The 16,142-nt window shown below is 39.0% G+C and overlaps 1 protein-coding gene and 1 pseudogene across 2 annotated transcripts in view; both read left to right on the forward strand.

The window, feature by feature from the left end:
- Positions 1-300: 300 nt before the first annotated feature.
- Positions 301-16,142, forward strand: part of LOC118938461 — a 942,996-nt pseudogene continuing 927,154 nt past the window's right edge.
- Positions 8,098-16,142, forward strand: part of LOC118938463 (NLR family CARD domain-containing protein 3-like) — a 62,082-nt gene continuing 54,037 nt past the window's right edge. Inside the window, exons 1-3 of one of the 2 annotated variants that reach the window (XM_036942483.1) lie at positions 8,098-8,321; positions 8,631-8,715; positions 8,828-9,056. In XM_036942483.1, coding sequence (XP_036798378.1) covers positions 8,254-8,321; positions 8,631-8,715; positions 8,828-9,056 — 382 coding nt within the window. In that variant the 5' untranslated portion in view covers positions 8,098-8,253. The remainder of the gene's footprint in view (positions 8,322-8,630; positions 8,716-8,827; positions 9,057-16,142) is intronic. The other variant, XM_036942481.1, reaches the window with a different exon arrangement.

Consider the following 16,142-nt stretch of genomic DNA (forward strand, 5'->3'; position numbering starts at 1 on the left):
ACCACAACACGGTGTGGCAGGAATACAGTCACCACAACACCACAACAGCCCAACACCACGTTTGGCAGGCGCTTCAGTGATGAAGACTGCTGAACTTGCTGATGTTTCACAATATGCCATGTCTCAGTCACCAGGTCTCAACACAATTGAACACCACCATCAACAAAACACCAAATGACGGAATTTCTTGTGGAGGAATGGTGTCACATCCCTCCAATAGAGTTCCAGACAGTTGTAGAATGTATGCCAAGGCACATTGTAAAAGCTGTAAAGAGAGTGGGAGAGAGAACAGGCAGAACCTGATATGTAAATGAGCAGAGCAAATGAAAGTAACTTTTGACGACCTGATGATCATTCAGACTCTGTTTCTATTGAGAGATAAAAGGTAAGACGACGATTGTTATGTGTATTAATGTAGTTGATGATATTGTTATGTGTATTAATATAGTTGATGATATTGTTATGTGTATTCATATAGTTGATGATATTGTTATGTGTATTAATATAGTTGATGATATTGTTATGTGTATTCATATAGTTGATGATATTGTTATGTGTATAAATATAGTTGATGATATTGTTATGTGTATTAATATAGTTGATGATATTGTTATGTGTATTCATATAGTTGATGATATTTCTGGTGGACAGTGTTATAATAGTCCTACTCTCCTTAAAATGTTTGATATTAATTAGATGCGTGGGGTGAATTTGTTCTGTGCCCATCTGTGTGCCCCAGGGTGATCGCTCCTACACTATCTAGAATCTAAAAGGGTTCTTTGGCTGTCCCCATAGGAGAACCCTTTGTAGAACCATTTTGGGTTCAATGAAGAACCCTTTCCACAGAGGGTTCTACATAGAAGCCAGGAGAATTCTACCTGGAACCCAAAAGTGTCTCCTATGGGGACAGACGGAGGACCAGATTGGAACCCTTTAGTCTAAGAGTGTACTGTATCAAAGCTCTATAGACTTGTCTTCTCAAAACAGGCTTAAAACACAACAAGCAACAAACAAACATTTTCTCTTTCTAATCTGCTGTTAATGCTTTTTACTCAGGGAGGTATTTTGTGTGAAAGAGAGACAAATACATATTGTGGAAAGACAAACAACAACTTACACTTCCTCAAACAGGTTGTGTGCATTCATTAGTGCCCACCGTAACAAAACAACAGAAACCGTTTAGGTCACATTGTACAGCATTTAGAGAACTGTCTATGTTTTATGCAACATTTTAAAACTGTTGGCTGAGGGGTAAACTAATGAATACAACCCAGGTTGTAGCCTACGACTCGGCATGTTGATACCTGCCTGATGCTGAAACCTGAACGTAGCCTGAGGGGTAGACTATGATACTAGCTAGATATACTGGTTTTCTAAAGTTAGCCAGCTTCAGTTAGCTTCACATTCCAGCTCAGACCTCACTCTTAAGAATATACAGAACACAACAGAAAATATCTCAATGACTTGACATGTTCTGGTTGAGAATTTAGGCTACAAGGTGAGAATTCTGCCAGGGATTATTGTAAAGTGTGTAGAGACATTAAATGTCTGGTGTAATGTTAGTATAGTGAAGTAAAACACTCCTAACAGTAGATACATTAAATGTCTGGTGTAATGTTAGTATAGTGAATGACAGTAAAACACTCCTAACAGTAGATAAATTAAATGTATGGTGTAATGTTAGTATAGTGAAGTATAACACTCCTAACAGTAGATACATTAAATGTATGGTGTAATGTTAGTATAGTGAATGACAGTACAACACTCCTAACAGTCTACTTCTACTGAGACAGGTTGGTGTCAGTTTAAATATACAACATGGAGCTGACTGGACGTGGTCAAGTCAAAGGATTTTAGGATAATATCAGTAAGTGTTGATTTAGAGTTGTCTTCTGGGTTCAGCCTTCTAGTTGCCTTCATCAACAGGTTGAAATGTAATAAATGACATCACAATGACATGTCCTCAGAGTTGGAAAGATCCTCCATCTGAACACATTATTTAACATGGTGACATGGTGCTGCTAGTGAAAGAAAACATTAAGAGACAGAATACAGGCGGTGGAGTTTGCACAAAGTTTACGTACAACAATATATTGAACTAGGTAGACTGAGCATAGAGCTAAAGGCTATAACCACGGGGAATAAACTGTTCAGGGTCTATAACATCCAATCACTTAGGTTTACAGCAGCTGACAGTTGCAACTTCATTGCTAATAACTCAAACTTCCTTTTTCAGATAAAGACATCATCTCTGTACAGATGTAGGATCTGAATTTGATCACCCTGTTGCAGGAAAACTAAAACTTGCAGTGTATTTGATGTTTTAAAAGGCTTCTGAAGTTTGTTTCCACTTTAAAATGTTAATTATAATCCACATCATTTTTCTGCTGTCGTAAACTGTCTCAAATTAAGATCCTACATCTGGAGCAAAACATCTGTCTTCCACGCGTATGACTATATCAGGATATATATACCTCTCTCTAATGTATATGACTCTATCAGGATATATATACCTCTCTCTACAGCTCTATCAGGATATATATACCTCTCTCTAATGTATATGACTCTATCAGGATATATATACCTCTCTCTACAGCTCTATCAGGATATATATACCTCTCTAATGTATATGACTCTATCAGAATATATATACCTCTCTCTAATGTATATGACTCTATCAGGATATATATACCTCTCTAATGTATATGACTATATCAGGATATATATACCTCTCTCTAATGTATATGACTCTATCAGGATATATATACCTCTCTCTAATGTATATGACTCTATCAGGATATATATACCTCTCTCTAATGTATATGACTCTATCAGGATATATATACCTCTCTAATGTATATGACTATATCAGGATATATATACCTCTCTCTACGGCTCTATCAGGATATATATACCTCTCTCTAATGTATATGACTATATCAGGATATATATACCTCTCTCTAATGTATATGACTCTATCAGGATATATATATACCTCTCTCTAATGTATATGACTCTATCAGGATATATATATACCTCTCTCTAATGTATATGACTCTATCAGGATATATATACCTCTCTAATGTATATGACTCTATCAGGATATATATACCTCTCTCTAATGTATATGACTCTATCAGGATATATATACCTCTCTCTAATGTATATGGCTATATCAGGATATATATACCTCTCTCTAATGTATATGACTCTATCAGGATATATATACCTCTCTCTCATGTATATGACTCTATCAGGATATATATACCTCTCTAATGTATATGACTCTAACAGGATATATATACCTCTCTCTAATGTATATGACTCTATCAGGATTCACTTTTGTCCATTTGACATCTTGTATCTACTGTTGTTTAGGCTGGTTGAATGAGTTGTCTATGAAAGCTACTTCATCTGTAAGAAAACAGGCGGCTGCACAAGTGACTGTAAGTTATGTGATTTCCTCATATGAAATTAAAAGGATGTTTGTAGCCTACGCAGTTACAAAATGGCTGTTGAAACTGTGGCACATATTTCTCAGTACATTAGAAGTCAGATAAATGTGTTGAGACGTAGGAAAGATGGGCAAACTCTCGTTGGTCTTGGCTTTCTACACACTATTATAAGGTTAGTTGATGTCAGACATTAAATAGTCAGAGTAGGTTTGAGTTATGATCACTTATCATGCTGACAAACCTGATGGTCTCTGTGAACTGATCTGAACAGGTTTAGGCTGGTCATCTAGGATATGTAGGTTATATACAGTACATTCTCTGTCCTGCTACTGGTAGGACTATAACATTATGTGAACTGATCTGAACAGGTTTAGACTGGTCATCTATGATCTGTAGGCTATAGCCGAGGTATAGACCTTGATCTGCATATCACTAACAAACTGCTATTATACATTATAACCTAGTCTACTTTACATAATATAACATCTACATATCACTAACAACCCACTACTATACATTATAACCTAGTCTACTTTACATAATATAACATCTACATATCACTAACAACCCACTACTATACATTATAACCTAGTCTACTTTACATAATATAACATCTACATATCACTAACAACCCACTACTATACAGTGTAACCTAGTCTACTTTACATAATATAACATCTACATATCACTAACAACCCACTACTATACAGTATAACCTAGTCTACTTTACATAATATAACATCTACATATCACTAACAACCCACTACTGTACATTATAACCTAGTCTACTTTACATAATATAACATATCACTAACAACCCACTACTATACATTATAACCTAGTCTACTTTACATAATATAAAATCTCTTACTTGTTGCAAAAAAGCTTTCTGAATGGATCAATGATTTCCCCCTCAGATCAATCATGTCCGTTTTAGCCCTTCTGTCTACATTCTCAGATACATTTAGAAAATAACAGATTGAAAGACAATAAATAGCCTGTTTTTGATTAATACAATAAATAGCCCACCTTTAAATAATAAAATAAGAATTTGTTCTTAACTGTCTAGTTAAATAAAAAAGGTGAATAAAAATAATTGTGAGACATGGCCTTGTGCTGCTGTAATGTCTAGAACTACCTTAACAGTGACTTATTATTATTGACAGTTACCATGGAGAAGAGATGTCAAGTCTACATATTCATGTGATTGTATTAAATAACCTGTTTCGATATGTCTGTTAGTAAATGTTTTATAAGAGATTATTAATAAATTATAACAATTGACATTCAATAATTACTGTGTTAACCACAACCAACATGCTGGATCTCTGTTTAGGGGTCAGTTCTCTAAAATGAGTCTCTCTGGGGAGAGAGATGAGGGGGACCCTGCCTCTAAAATGAGTCTCTCTGGGGAGAGAGAGGGAGGACCTGACACCAAAGCTAAGAGGTGAGATGACAGTTGTGTTTAGGAATTATTTTGAGTTTCTTTCAAAAATGCCATTTCCAAAAATGTTCACATTAGTTTTTTAAATCAGAAATGGTTGCTTATGGCTTATTATTTAACAACATGATGTTGGTTGCTTTTCCTCCAAAGGGAGAACTTGAAATAACACGATGTAGAGAATTAAATAATCAGAAAAAAACGTGTTTATTTTACACTCTCAGAAAATAAGGTTCCTTCTAGAACCAAAAAGGCTTCTATCACTTCATTAATATATGGAACCACTAAAAGTGATATATATTTTTGGGTTCAGTGAAGAAGAACCTCTAGAGTTCTGATCAACGAAAGGTTCATGTTTTGAGGATGTGAACCCAGCAGCCCTCCAGTGGTCAGATCAAGTCCGCCTGTATTTTCCAGCACCCGGCCTGGGATTCAAACCAGCCACCTTTCAACCACAAGTCCAATTCCTGCCACAGGTCCAACTCCTTAGCCTTTGGGTGAGAACCTGAGTTAATCTTCAGAAATAAGCATGAGTTAATCTGCCAAAATTAAGACAAAATGGTATCACTTGTTATACAGAAATATTATACATAACTCATTGCCAAAAGCACAAGACATACTGTTGCATGTAGGTCTATATTATTTATGGATTGATCATATAGAAATATAAAAACATTATTATAAACTACTACAAAGCAGTTACATGTGGCACAGGAACCACTGACTCACTGCATTATTCTATAGTATTATCAAGACACCAGCTGTTAACTCTTAACTACTTAGGACAGCTGCTGTTAACTCTTAACTACTTAGGACAGCTCACGAGGTGTCCTCAATATCTGCTGACTAGGTGGGACTAGAGACTTCATAAATAGCTTTAATTTATACCCATAAATGTAAACTGTCTTTATTCTCAGCACTTATACGACCAATTTTCTACTCTGAGACACTTTGGCGAGATGGACCCAGATCTCAACATATTGTTATAAAAAAAAACAGAATGTTTGTTTTACATAATAATAAAAAATGAATATTACTAATGTAACCCACTGTAAAGACTGGGTTTAGTTGATTGTGTTGCACTGATCATGTCCGCGTTCTGGAACTGTACGCGTCCCCGTACAGAACTGTCCGCGTCCACGTACAGAACTGTCCGCGTCCACGCAAGGATATTGTCCGGTTACGCGCAGAGTGGACTGAGGTGATCTTGGGGAATAACGACGGAGTTTGTTACAGTGTTGAGACACCGAAGTTTATTGTTCAATTTGCTTTTTTCTTTACAGTCAGAGACAGTGTGAGTGTAGCCAGATCCTTTTCACTCTCTATCCTTGTTTCATTTTGTGGTTCACTGGATTCATCATCAGCGAGACGAACGACCTGCTAGCTAGTCGGTACAGCTCGGTAAGCTAGCTAGCTACTCTACCAGCAGCATCCTAGTTATCCTAGCTAGTCGGTACAGCTCGGTAAGCTAGCTAGCTACTCTACCAACAGCATCCTAGTTATCCTAGCCAGTCGGTACAGCTCGGTAAGCTAGCTAGCTACTCTACCAGCAGCATCCTAGTTATCCTAGCTAGTCGGTACAGCTCGGTAAGCTAGCTAGCTACTCTACCAGCAAAATCTTAGTTACCATAGCTACCACTACATCATCACCGGCTGTCTGCATTTCTTGTGGACCGATGGAGCTCCCCGGTTGTTTCTTCCACCTGTTAAATCCCGGTGAGGCTTCTCCCTCTCTCGTTGACGGATTCTGGCTACCTCTGTCCGGTTCTCCTCTCTTCACTAGATGGACGATAACTTTAGTGTTTAAACCTTTTATGGAGGTGGTCCCTGTACAGGGACCGCTCAGCGGAAATTTCAGAGCTCCACCTATAGTACTTTACTTAGTACTCGTTAAATCTCAAACTTTCATAAAAATACACATGCAAGGTACTGAATTAAAGCTACACTCGTTGTGAATCTAGCCACCAAGTCAGATTTGTAAAATGCTTTTCGGCGAAAGCATGAGAAGCTATTATCTGATAGCATGCACCCCCCAAAATACCAGCACGACACGTAAACAACAGATTTTGCGGTAGCCGGCGCTACCCAAAACGCAGAAATAAAATATAAAACATTCATTACCTTGGACGAGCTTCTTTGTTGGCACTCCTATATGTCCCATAAACATCACAATTGGGTCTTTTTCCCGATTAAATCCGTCATTGTATACCCAAAATGTCATTTGCTGAAGGCCAGTCTGATGCTGCAAAAAGTCCATTTACAAGACGCAACGTCACTTTTTAAAATTACAAAAGTTGCCTATAAACTTTTACAAATCACTTCAAACGACGTTTCTAAACCAACTTTAGGTATTAATAAACGTTAATGATGTATCAAATTGATCACGGGGCGATCTGTATTCGATAGCAGCAAGTCTGGAAAACATTGTCCATTTTATCAGTTTCACAACATACTGTGGTGCGCCACAAGAAGGGAGGGGTCTATTCGTGTTGTAACCAAGGATAAATTATTCTGATATTGATAGCAATGGTGACACCGTGTGGAAGCTGTAGGCATTTACAGGGGGTTCGTATATATTTTCTCTCGTCTTAAACAATTCATTGAATAGAGCACGAATATTTTGTTTTTGTTTTTGGTAAACAGTTTTACCAGGGATTTTTACTCCTAAACACGTTCTGTTATAGCCACATACCCGATTTAACCAGTTTTAGAAACTTCAGAGTGTTTTCTATCCACACATACTTATCATATGCATATACTATATTCCTGGCATGAGTAGCAGGACGCTGAACTGTTGCGCGATTTTTAACAAAAAGCTGTGAAAATTCGCATCATCCATAACAGGTTTTAACCCCTCTGTATCCAAGGACCAAACTTTTGAATATTATTTTCAGGGCGCCTCAATAGCAGGTATTGAACCCCGGGTAAATAATCACTAGTCAGAACCTCAACCTCAGTATACATTCATTATAACAAATCAATTTAATATCTGATATTGTGAGTAAACAACCTCGAGAGTGCGTCTTCCAGCCTTCCAATAAATTACATCATTCAACCCTCCCGGTTATTAAATTTACCTCAACATGCCCCCGGAGAAGGCAGAGTAACGACACCAGCCTTTTAGCGGGGCTGACAGACTGACTACAACGCTCGCGACGCTAAATTAATTTCGTCATTAAAAATGACCCACTGCTCGCGCCATTAACTAACGTCTGGAAGTCAGTTCTATTTGTGAAACTTTTCTTATGTTTCCCCATCTGAGCTCAGAGTAGATGAGAGATGTAATGTTTGTCTCTGTTGTGTTGAAGACCAATCAAGCAGGAGAGACCAGCCTCCCCTGTTCCCAGCTGTGTGTCCATGAAGAGTGACTGGTCTATGGGTCGTCCTATATACTTTAGAGAGGGAGACTTTTCTACTGAACAAAGGTAGGAAGAACTCATGGGTCATGGTCAGTGAGTTAAACAACACTGTCTCTAGTTATTACTCTCCTCCCATTTTCCCATTTATTGTTGTTGTTTTCATAATCCATAGGCTAATAATTTTGTCCATTTTCAAAGTCCTAAAACAATATTAAACAAAAACAACATTCCCTCCCTGTGTGTTTGTGTGTGTGTGTGTGTGTGTGTGTGTGTGTGTGTGTGTGTGTGTGTGTGTGTGTGTGTGTGTGTGTGTGTGTGTGTGTGTGTGTGTGTACTCCCTGGATGAGGAGATATAATCTCATGTTTTGTCCACAGAAACCAAAAGGCAGGATCAGAGTCAGAGATTCTCAGTGGTCAGTCTTCCCAGAGTCATCAAACAGACCTGGCCTCCATATTCAGTGTATGTGGTCCTGTTATGTACATTTGTTTTTTGTTTACCTCAAGCAAAGTTGACCTGTCAATCATTCATTAATGTGTTAATGAGAAAGCATTTGTCTCTTAATTTATTCCAGATGCTTGAAGAGAAAATTCTGACATTTGTGAAGAACGAGCTGAAGATGTTCAAGAGGATTCTTAGTCCAGAACTCCCAGAAGGCTTTGAGAGTCAGAAGCAGGATAAGGAAGTGGTGGACGCTGAAGATGAGAAGCAGGAGAGCAGTGCCAGAGAGGGGGCTCTGAAGATCACACTGCACATCCTGAGGAAAATGAACCAGAAGGAGCTTGCTGACACACTGGAGAAATGTAAGATCTGTCTGCCTCATGTTGAATGCTTTTTTATGACATTTAAAAGCTGTAGCTAAAGTACAGCTAAAGTAGCTGTGTAACTCAATGATATTGTAGCAGCCTTAACTAGAGGTCGACCGGTTATGATTTTTCAACGCAGATACCGATACCGATTAATCGATCAAAAAAGCCGATACATCGGCCAATTATTGTTATTTTTTATGAATTTGTAATAATTACAAGTACAACAATACTGAATGAACACTTATTTTAACTTAATATAATACATAAATAAAATCAATTTAGCCTCAAATAAATAAACATTCAATTTGGTTTAAATAATGCAAAAACAAAGTGTTGGAGAAGAAAGTAAAAGTGCAATATGTGCCATGTAAGAAAGCTAACGTTTCAGTTCCTTGCTCAGAACATGAGAACATATGAAAGCTGGTGGTTCCTTTTAACATGAGTCTTCAATATTCCCAGGTAAGAAGTATTAGGTTGTAGTTATTATAGGACTATTTCCCTCTATAACATTTGTATTTCATTAACCTTTGACTATTGGATGTTCTTATAGGCACTTTAGTATTGCCAGTGTAACAGTATAATTTCCGTCCCTCTCCTCGCTCCTCCCTGGGCTCGAACCAAGAACACAACGACAACAGCCACCCCCGAAGCAGCGTTTCCCATGCAGAGCAAGGGAAACAACCACTCCAAGGCTCAAAGCGAGTTACGTTTGAAACGCTATTAGCGCACGCTAACTAACTAGTTATTATAGGACTATTTCCCACGAGCAACAAGGTGAAAATATGTCATTCTGCCCCTGAATGAGGCAGTTAACCCACCGTTCCTAGTCATTGAAATTAAGAATGTGTTCTGACTTTAACTAGTTAAATATGTGAAAAAAAGAGAAAAAAATCGGTGTCCAAAAACTTGAAATCGGCCATTCCGGTTAATCGGTAGTAGCAGACTTAACACAACACCTAGTGACCTCATCAAGTAGCAGCAGGGATGTGTTGTGGTGATTAATTTAGAGAGAGAGAGACAAAATTAATAAGACCATCAATGATATCAATAATAATATAATCAGTCACACCAGTCTGTAATGCATTATGAAAACATTTACACATTTATACAGTCAGTTAACTTACTTCTACCCCCTCCTTTTTCGAACATTCTGTTAAAAATCGCGCAACTTTTCAGCGTCCTGCTACTCATGCCAGGAATATAGTATATGCATATGATTAGTATGTGTGGATAGAAAACACTCTGAAGTTTATAAAACTGGTTAAATCACGGCTGTGACTATAACAGATCGTGTGTTTCATTGAAAAACGCAAGAAAAACTGCTCTCTGAAAGCTAAAAATAATTTCCATAAGTCACTTCCACGAGTTGTTAAAAGAGAACAGAATTTAATATCGACCTGCCTGCAATTCATACAAATTCCACACGATGTCGCCATTGTCGTCATTTTCAATTGAATTAATTGTTGGAAAATCCATCTATCTGGCATCCATTTTCCCAGTCTTCACCCGGATGTAGTTGATGAAGACATTAGCAGCCATTGATTTGCAAGCGAAGACCTATTGAAAATACATCGCCCTGTAATCATTTTGATAGATTATAAACGTTTACTAATACCTAAAGTTGGATTACAAAAGGATTTCGAAGTGTTTTGTGAAAGTTTATCGTCGACTTTTTTAATTTTAAAAAATTACGCAGCTTTTAAAAACGATGTTTTTTTCTGAATGACACAGCTTCCATACAAAGCTATTTTGGGTATATATGGACCGATTTAAACGAAAAAAAGACCCAATAGTGATGTTTATGGGGCATATAGGAGTGCCAAGAAAGAAGCTCGTCAAAGGTAATGAATGTTTTATATTTTATTTCTGCGTTTTGGGTAGCGCCGGCTACCGCAAAATCTGTTGTTTACGTGTCGTGCTGGCATTTTGGGGGGTGCATGCTATCAGATAATAGCTTCTCATGCTTTCGCCGAAAAACATTTTAAAAATCTGACTTGCTGGCTAGGTTCACAACGAGTGTAGCTTTAATTCAATACCCTGCTTGTGAATTTTGATCAAAGATTGAGTTGTAACGAGTACATTTAGCATTTAGCGTAGCGCATTTGCATTTCCAGGGGCATACTTGAGACGTCTGCGTCTCAAATCAAATCAAATCAAATTTATTTATATAGCCCTTCGTACATCAGCTGATATCTCAAAGTGCTGTACAGAAACCCAGCCTAAAACCCCAAACAGCAAGCAATGCAGGTGTAGAAGCACGGTGGCTAGGAAAAACTCCCTAGAAAGGCCAAAACCTAGGAAGAAACCTAGAGAGGAACCAGGCTATGTGGGGTGGCCAGTCCTCTTCTGGCTGTGCCGGGTGGAGATTATAACAAAACATGGTCAAGATGTTCAAATGTTCATAAATGACCAGCATGATCGAATAATAATAAGGCAGAATAGTTGAAACTGGAGCAGCAGCACAGCCAGGTGGACTGGGGACAGCAAGGAGTCATCATGTCAGGTAGTCCTGGGGCATGGTCCTAGGGCTCAGGTCCTCCGAGAGAGAGAAAGAGAGAAGGAGAGAATTAGAGAACGCACACTTAGATTCACACAGGACACCGAATAGGACAGGAGAAGTACTCCAGATATAACAAACTGACCCTAGCCCCCCGACACATAAACTACTGCAGCATAAATACTGGAGGCTGAGACAGGAGGGGTCAGGAGACACTGTGGCCCCATCCGAGGACACCCCCGGACAGGGCCAAACAGGAAGGATATAACCCCACTAACTTTGCCAAAGCACAGCCCCCACAACACTAGAGGGATATCTTCAACCACCAACTTACCATCCTGAGACAAGGCTGAGTATAGCCCACAAAGACCTCCGCCACGGCACAACCCAAGGGGGGGGGGGGGGCGCCAACCCAGACAGGATGACCACATCAGTGACTCAACCCACTCAGGTGACGCACCCCCTCCAGGGACGGCATGAGAGAGCCCCAGTAAAGCCAGTGACTCAGCCCCTGTAATAGGGTTAGAGGCAGAGAATCCCAGTGGAAAGAGGGGAACCGGCCAGGCAGAGACAGCAAGGGCGGTTCGTTGCTCCAGAGCCTTTCCGTTCACCCTCCCACTCCTGGGCCAGACTACACTCAATCATATGACCCACTGAAGAGATGAGTCTTCAGTAGAGACTTAAAGGTTGAGACCGAGTTTGCGTCTCTGACATGGGTAGGCAGACCGTTCCATAAAAATGGAGCTCTGTAGGAGAAAGCCCTGCCTCCAGCTGTTTGCTTAAAAATTCTAGGGACAATTAGGAGGCCTGCGTCTTGTGACCGTAGCGTACGTGTAGGTATGTACGGCAGGACCAAATCAGAGAGATAGGTAGGAGCAAGCCCATGTAATGCTTTGTATGTTAGCAGTAAAACCTTGAAATCAGCCCTTGCTTTGACAGGAAGCCAGTGTAGAGAGGCTAGCACTGGAGTAATATGATCAAATTTTTTGGTTCTAGTCAGGATTCTAGCAGCCGTATTTAGCACTAACTGAAGTCTCAAGTATGGTCAAGAAGTTAAGAGAATAAATTATTATAATGTAAAACTTTATAACAGTCCTACAATACTGTAGGCGTTAAAACAGTAATATTAATAATATCCTCTGTGGTATTTCTTCATTCAGATGAGCTTGCTTTGACTTGCCAACGTGAACTCAAATCTAATCTAAAGAAGAAGTTTCAATGTGTATTTGAGGGGATCGCTAAACAAGGAAACCCAACACTTCTCAATAAGATCTACACAGAGCTCTACATCACAGAGGGTGGAACAGGAGAGGTTAATAATGAACATGAGCTGAGACAGATTGAGACAACAACCATGAAACAAGCAAGACCAGAGACTGCAATCAAATGTAACGACATCTTCACACCCTTAACTGGACAAGACAAACTTATCAGAACTGTGCTGACAAAGGGAGTCGCTGGCATTGGAAAAACAGTCTCTGTGCAGAAGTTCATTCTGGACTGGGCTGAAGGAAAAGCAAATCAGGATGTCCAATTTGTATTTTCACTCCCTTTCCGGGAGCTGAATTTGATGAAAGAGGACAAAAACACTTTCATTGATCTTCTTAATCACTTCTCAATGGAAACCAAAGAATCAAGAATCTCCAACTTCGACAAGTACAAAGTTCTGTTCATCTTTGATGGTCTGGATGAGTGCCGACTGCCCCTAGACTTCCAGAAGAACAAGATCTGTTGGGACGTCACAGTGTCAACCTCAGTGGATGTTCTGCTGACAAATCTCATAAAGGGAAATCTGCTTCCCTCTGCTCTCCTCTGGATAACTACCCGACCTGCAGCAGCCAATAAGATCCCTTCAGGGTGTGTTGACCAGGTGACAGAGGTACGAGGGTTCAATGACCCACAGAAGGAGGAGTACTTCAGGAAGAGATTCAGTGATGAGGACCTGGCCAGCAGAATCATCTCACACATAAAGACATCAAGGAGCCTCCACATCATGTGCCACATTCCAGTCTTCTGTTGGATTTCTGCAACAGTCCTTGAACACATGCTGAAACATAAGAGAGAAGAGATGCCCAAGACTCTGACTGAGATGTACACACACCTTGTGGTGTTTCATACCAAACAGAAGAATGAAAAGTATCTTGGGAAAGAAGAGACAGGTCCACACTGGAATAAAGAGAGCATTCTGTCACTGGGAAAACTGGCTTTTCAACAGCTTGTGAAGGGCAATCTGATTTTCTATGAAGAAGACCTGAAAGAGGCTGGCATTGATGTCAATGTAGCCTCAGTATACTCAGGATTGTGCACACAGCTCTTTAAAGAGGAATGTGTGCTGTACCAGGACAAGGTTTACTGCTTTGTTCATCTGAGCATTCAGGAGTTTCTGGCTGCTGTATATGTGTTCCTCTCATTCATCAACAACAATGAGAATCTAATGAACAAACTGCAAACAAAGTCCAGAATCTTTTCTTCGCCGTTCAGAGACAAGCCTGAAGTTACTTTCTATAAGAGTGCTGTGGATAAAGCCTTACAAAGTGAGACAGGAAACCTGGACCTTTTCCTCCGCTTCCTTCTGGGCCTCTCACTGGAGTCCAATCAGAAGCACTTACAAGGTCTACTGACAAAGACAAGAAGCAGCTCACAGAGCCATGAAGAAACAATCAAGTACATCAAGGAGAAGATCAGGGAGAATCCCTCTACAGAGAGGAGCATCAATCTGTTCCACTGTCTGAATGAACTGAATGACCATTCTCTAGTGGATGAGATCCAAAGCTTCCTGAGATCAGGAAGTCTCTCAAAACCCAAACTGTCACCTGCACAGTGGTCAGCTCTGGTCTTTGTGTTGCTGACTTCAGAAAAGGAGCTGGATGTGTTTGACCTGAAGAAATACTCCAGATCAGAGGAAGGTCTTCTGAGGCTGCTGCCAGTGGTCAAAGCCTCCAGAGCTGCTCTGTGAGTAAATAAAATGACATTTAAGAACTAATCATCAGGAAGAAATATTCAGTTTAGAGAAAAATATGCATTATAATATGTGTATAATATTATATTGAAAAACATATTGAATAAATTCATTGATTTTCACATTAGTATAACAATATGACAATACAATTCTAGGAGACGGAAGATATTGGTTGAGAGAATAAACCAAATGCCTTCTACACTTCCAAATTAACAGTGTGTTTGTGAAGTCATGATGATCTCTTTGTCAGGCTGTCAGGCTGTCTAGTCACAGAGGAAGGCTGTGCTTCTCTGGTCTCAGCTCTGGAGTCAAATCCCTCACACCTGAGAGAGCTGGATCTGAGTAACAATGACCTGAAGGATTCAGGAGTGAAGCTGCTCTCTGCTGGACTGGGGAATCCCCACTGTAAACTGGAGACTCTGAGGTCAGTATTCCTGTAGTTGGTCAACAAGTGATAACTGTTCACCAGATCCACATGTGTTTACCAGACACACATAGTCCACACCATATGTGTTTGGACAGTGAAGCTTACAGTTTTACATTTGGTGCTCCAGCATTTTGGATTTGAGATGGCTTTAAATTAGGTAACATTACAGAATGTCACATTTTATTAAAAGGTATTCATATTATTGGTAATGGTGAGAGGTTAGCATGTTTTGTTGTAGCCTCTGTTATTGGTAATGGTGAGAGGTTAGCATGTTTTGTTGTAGCCTCTAACTTTCTCACTCATTATTATTCTTGATTCATTCATGATTTGTATTAATCATGGCATCATCAGGATTAATTTAGTTTGTTTAGAAACATGTTATCTTATATTACATTATTATATATTATTATTCTTGTTCTTCTTATTGTTCTTCACTTAGGAAGTTTTTCTCCACAAACAGACATGTTTTAAAATAATATTATTATTTTATTTTATTAATAATAAAAGGTGACATTATATACGGTGTCGTGTCTTTACTATCATTAAATTGAAGACTTATAGTTTTTATCAAAGATTCTCTGTAATTGTTATTACGTGATCAACTGATTAATCATGTAACTGTAATTTAACTAGGAAGTCGGGGCACCAAGGAAAAATATTCAGATTACAAAGTTATCATTTCCTAAAATAACTTTTCAGATATTTTATCTGATCAATTAATCTTCGAATTAATGCATTTTTTACTTTACCTCACGTTAGTCTCATTCCAAACGTCGTAAATTGTTGGTTATCTGCACGAACCCAGTCTTCACTATGAGTCATCCATACATCAATTGTCTTAAATCATTTATTTATTACTAACTAAGTAATTCACGGAAATGCATAAACAAACAAACAAACAAGGTAAATGTGGTTACAAGAAATGATAGGGGAATTTGCCTTGGCTAAACTGGCATGGCGGCTTGTTCAACGAAAGTGGAAGTGGGGGTCAACTAAGAAATCACTACAGAGTTAATAATTATAACAATTGAAATGCTTTACACATGAACGCTCACTCATTCGGGAACAATTACAATCAATTTATATATTTACGCTCAGTGTGTCGTCTTGATCGCTGGTGAAAAGTTTGTTTCTTTTGTAGAATTGTCCGTCTCTCTCGCTCTCTCTCTCTTGCTCTCTCTCGGTTGTGGTTAGAAT

Source organism: Oncorhynchus mykiss, chromosome 13, assembly GCF_013265735.2.
Source record: "Oncorhynchus mykiss isolate Arlee chromosome 13, USDA_OmykA_1.1, whole genome shotgun sequence".
Taxonomy (NCBI): domain Eukaryota; kingdom Metazoa; phylum Chordata; class Actinopteri; order Salmoniformes; family Salmonidae; genus Oncorhynchus; species Oncorhynchus mykiss.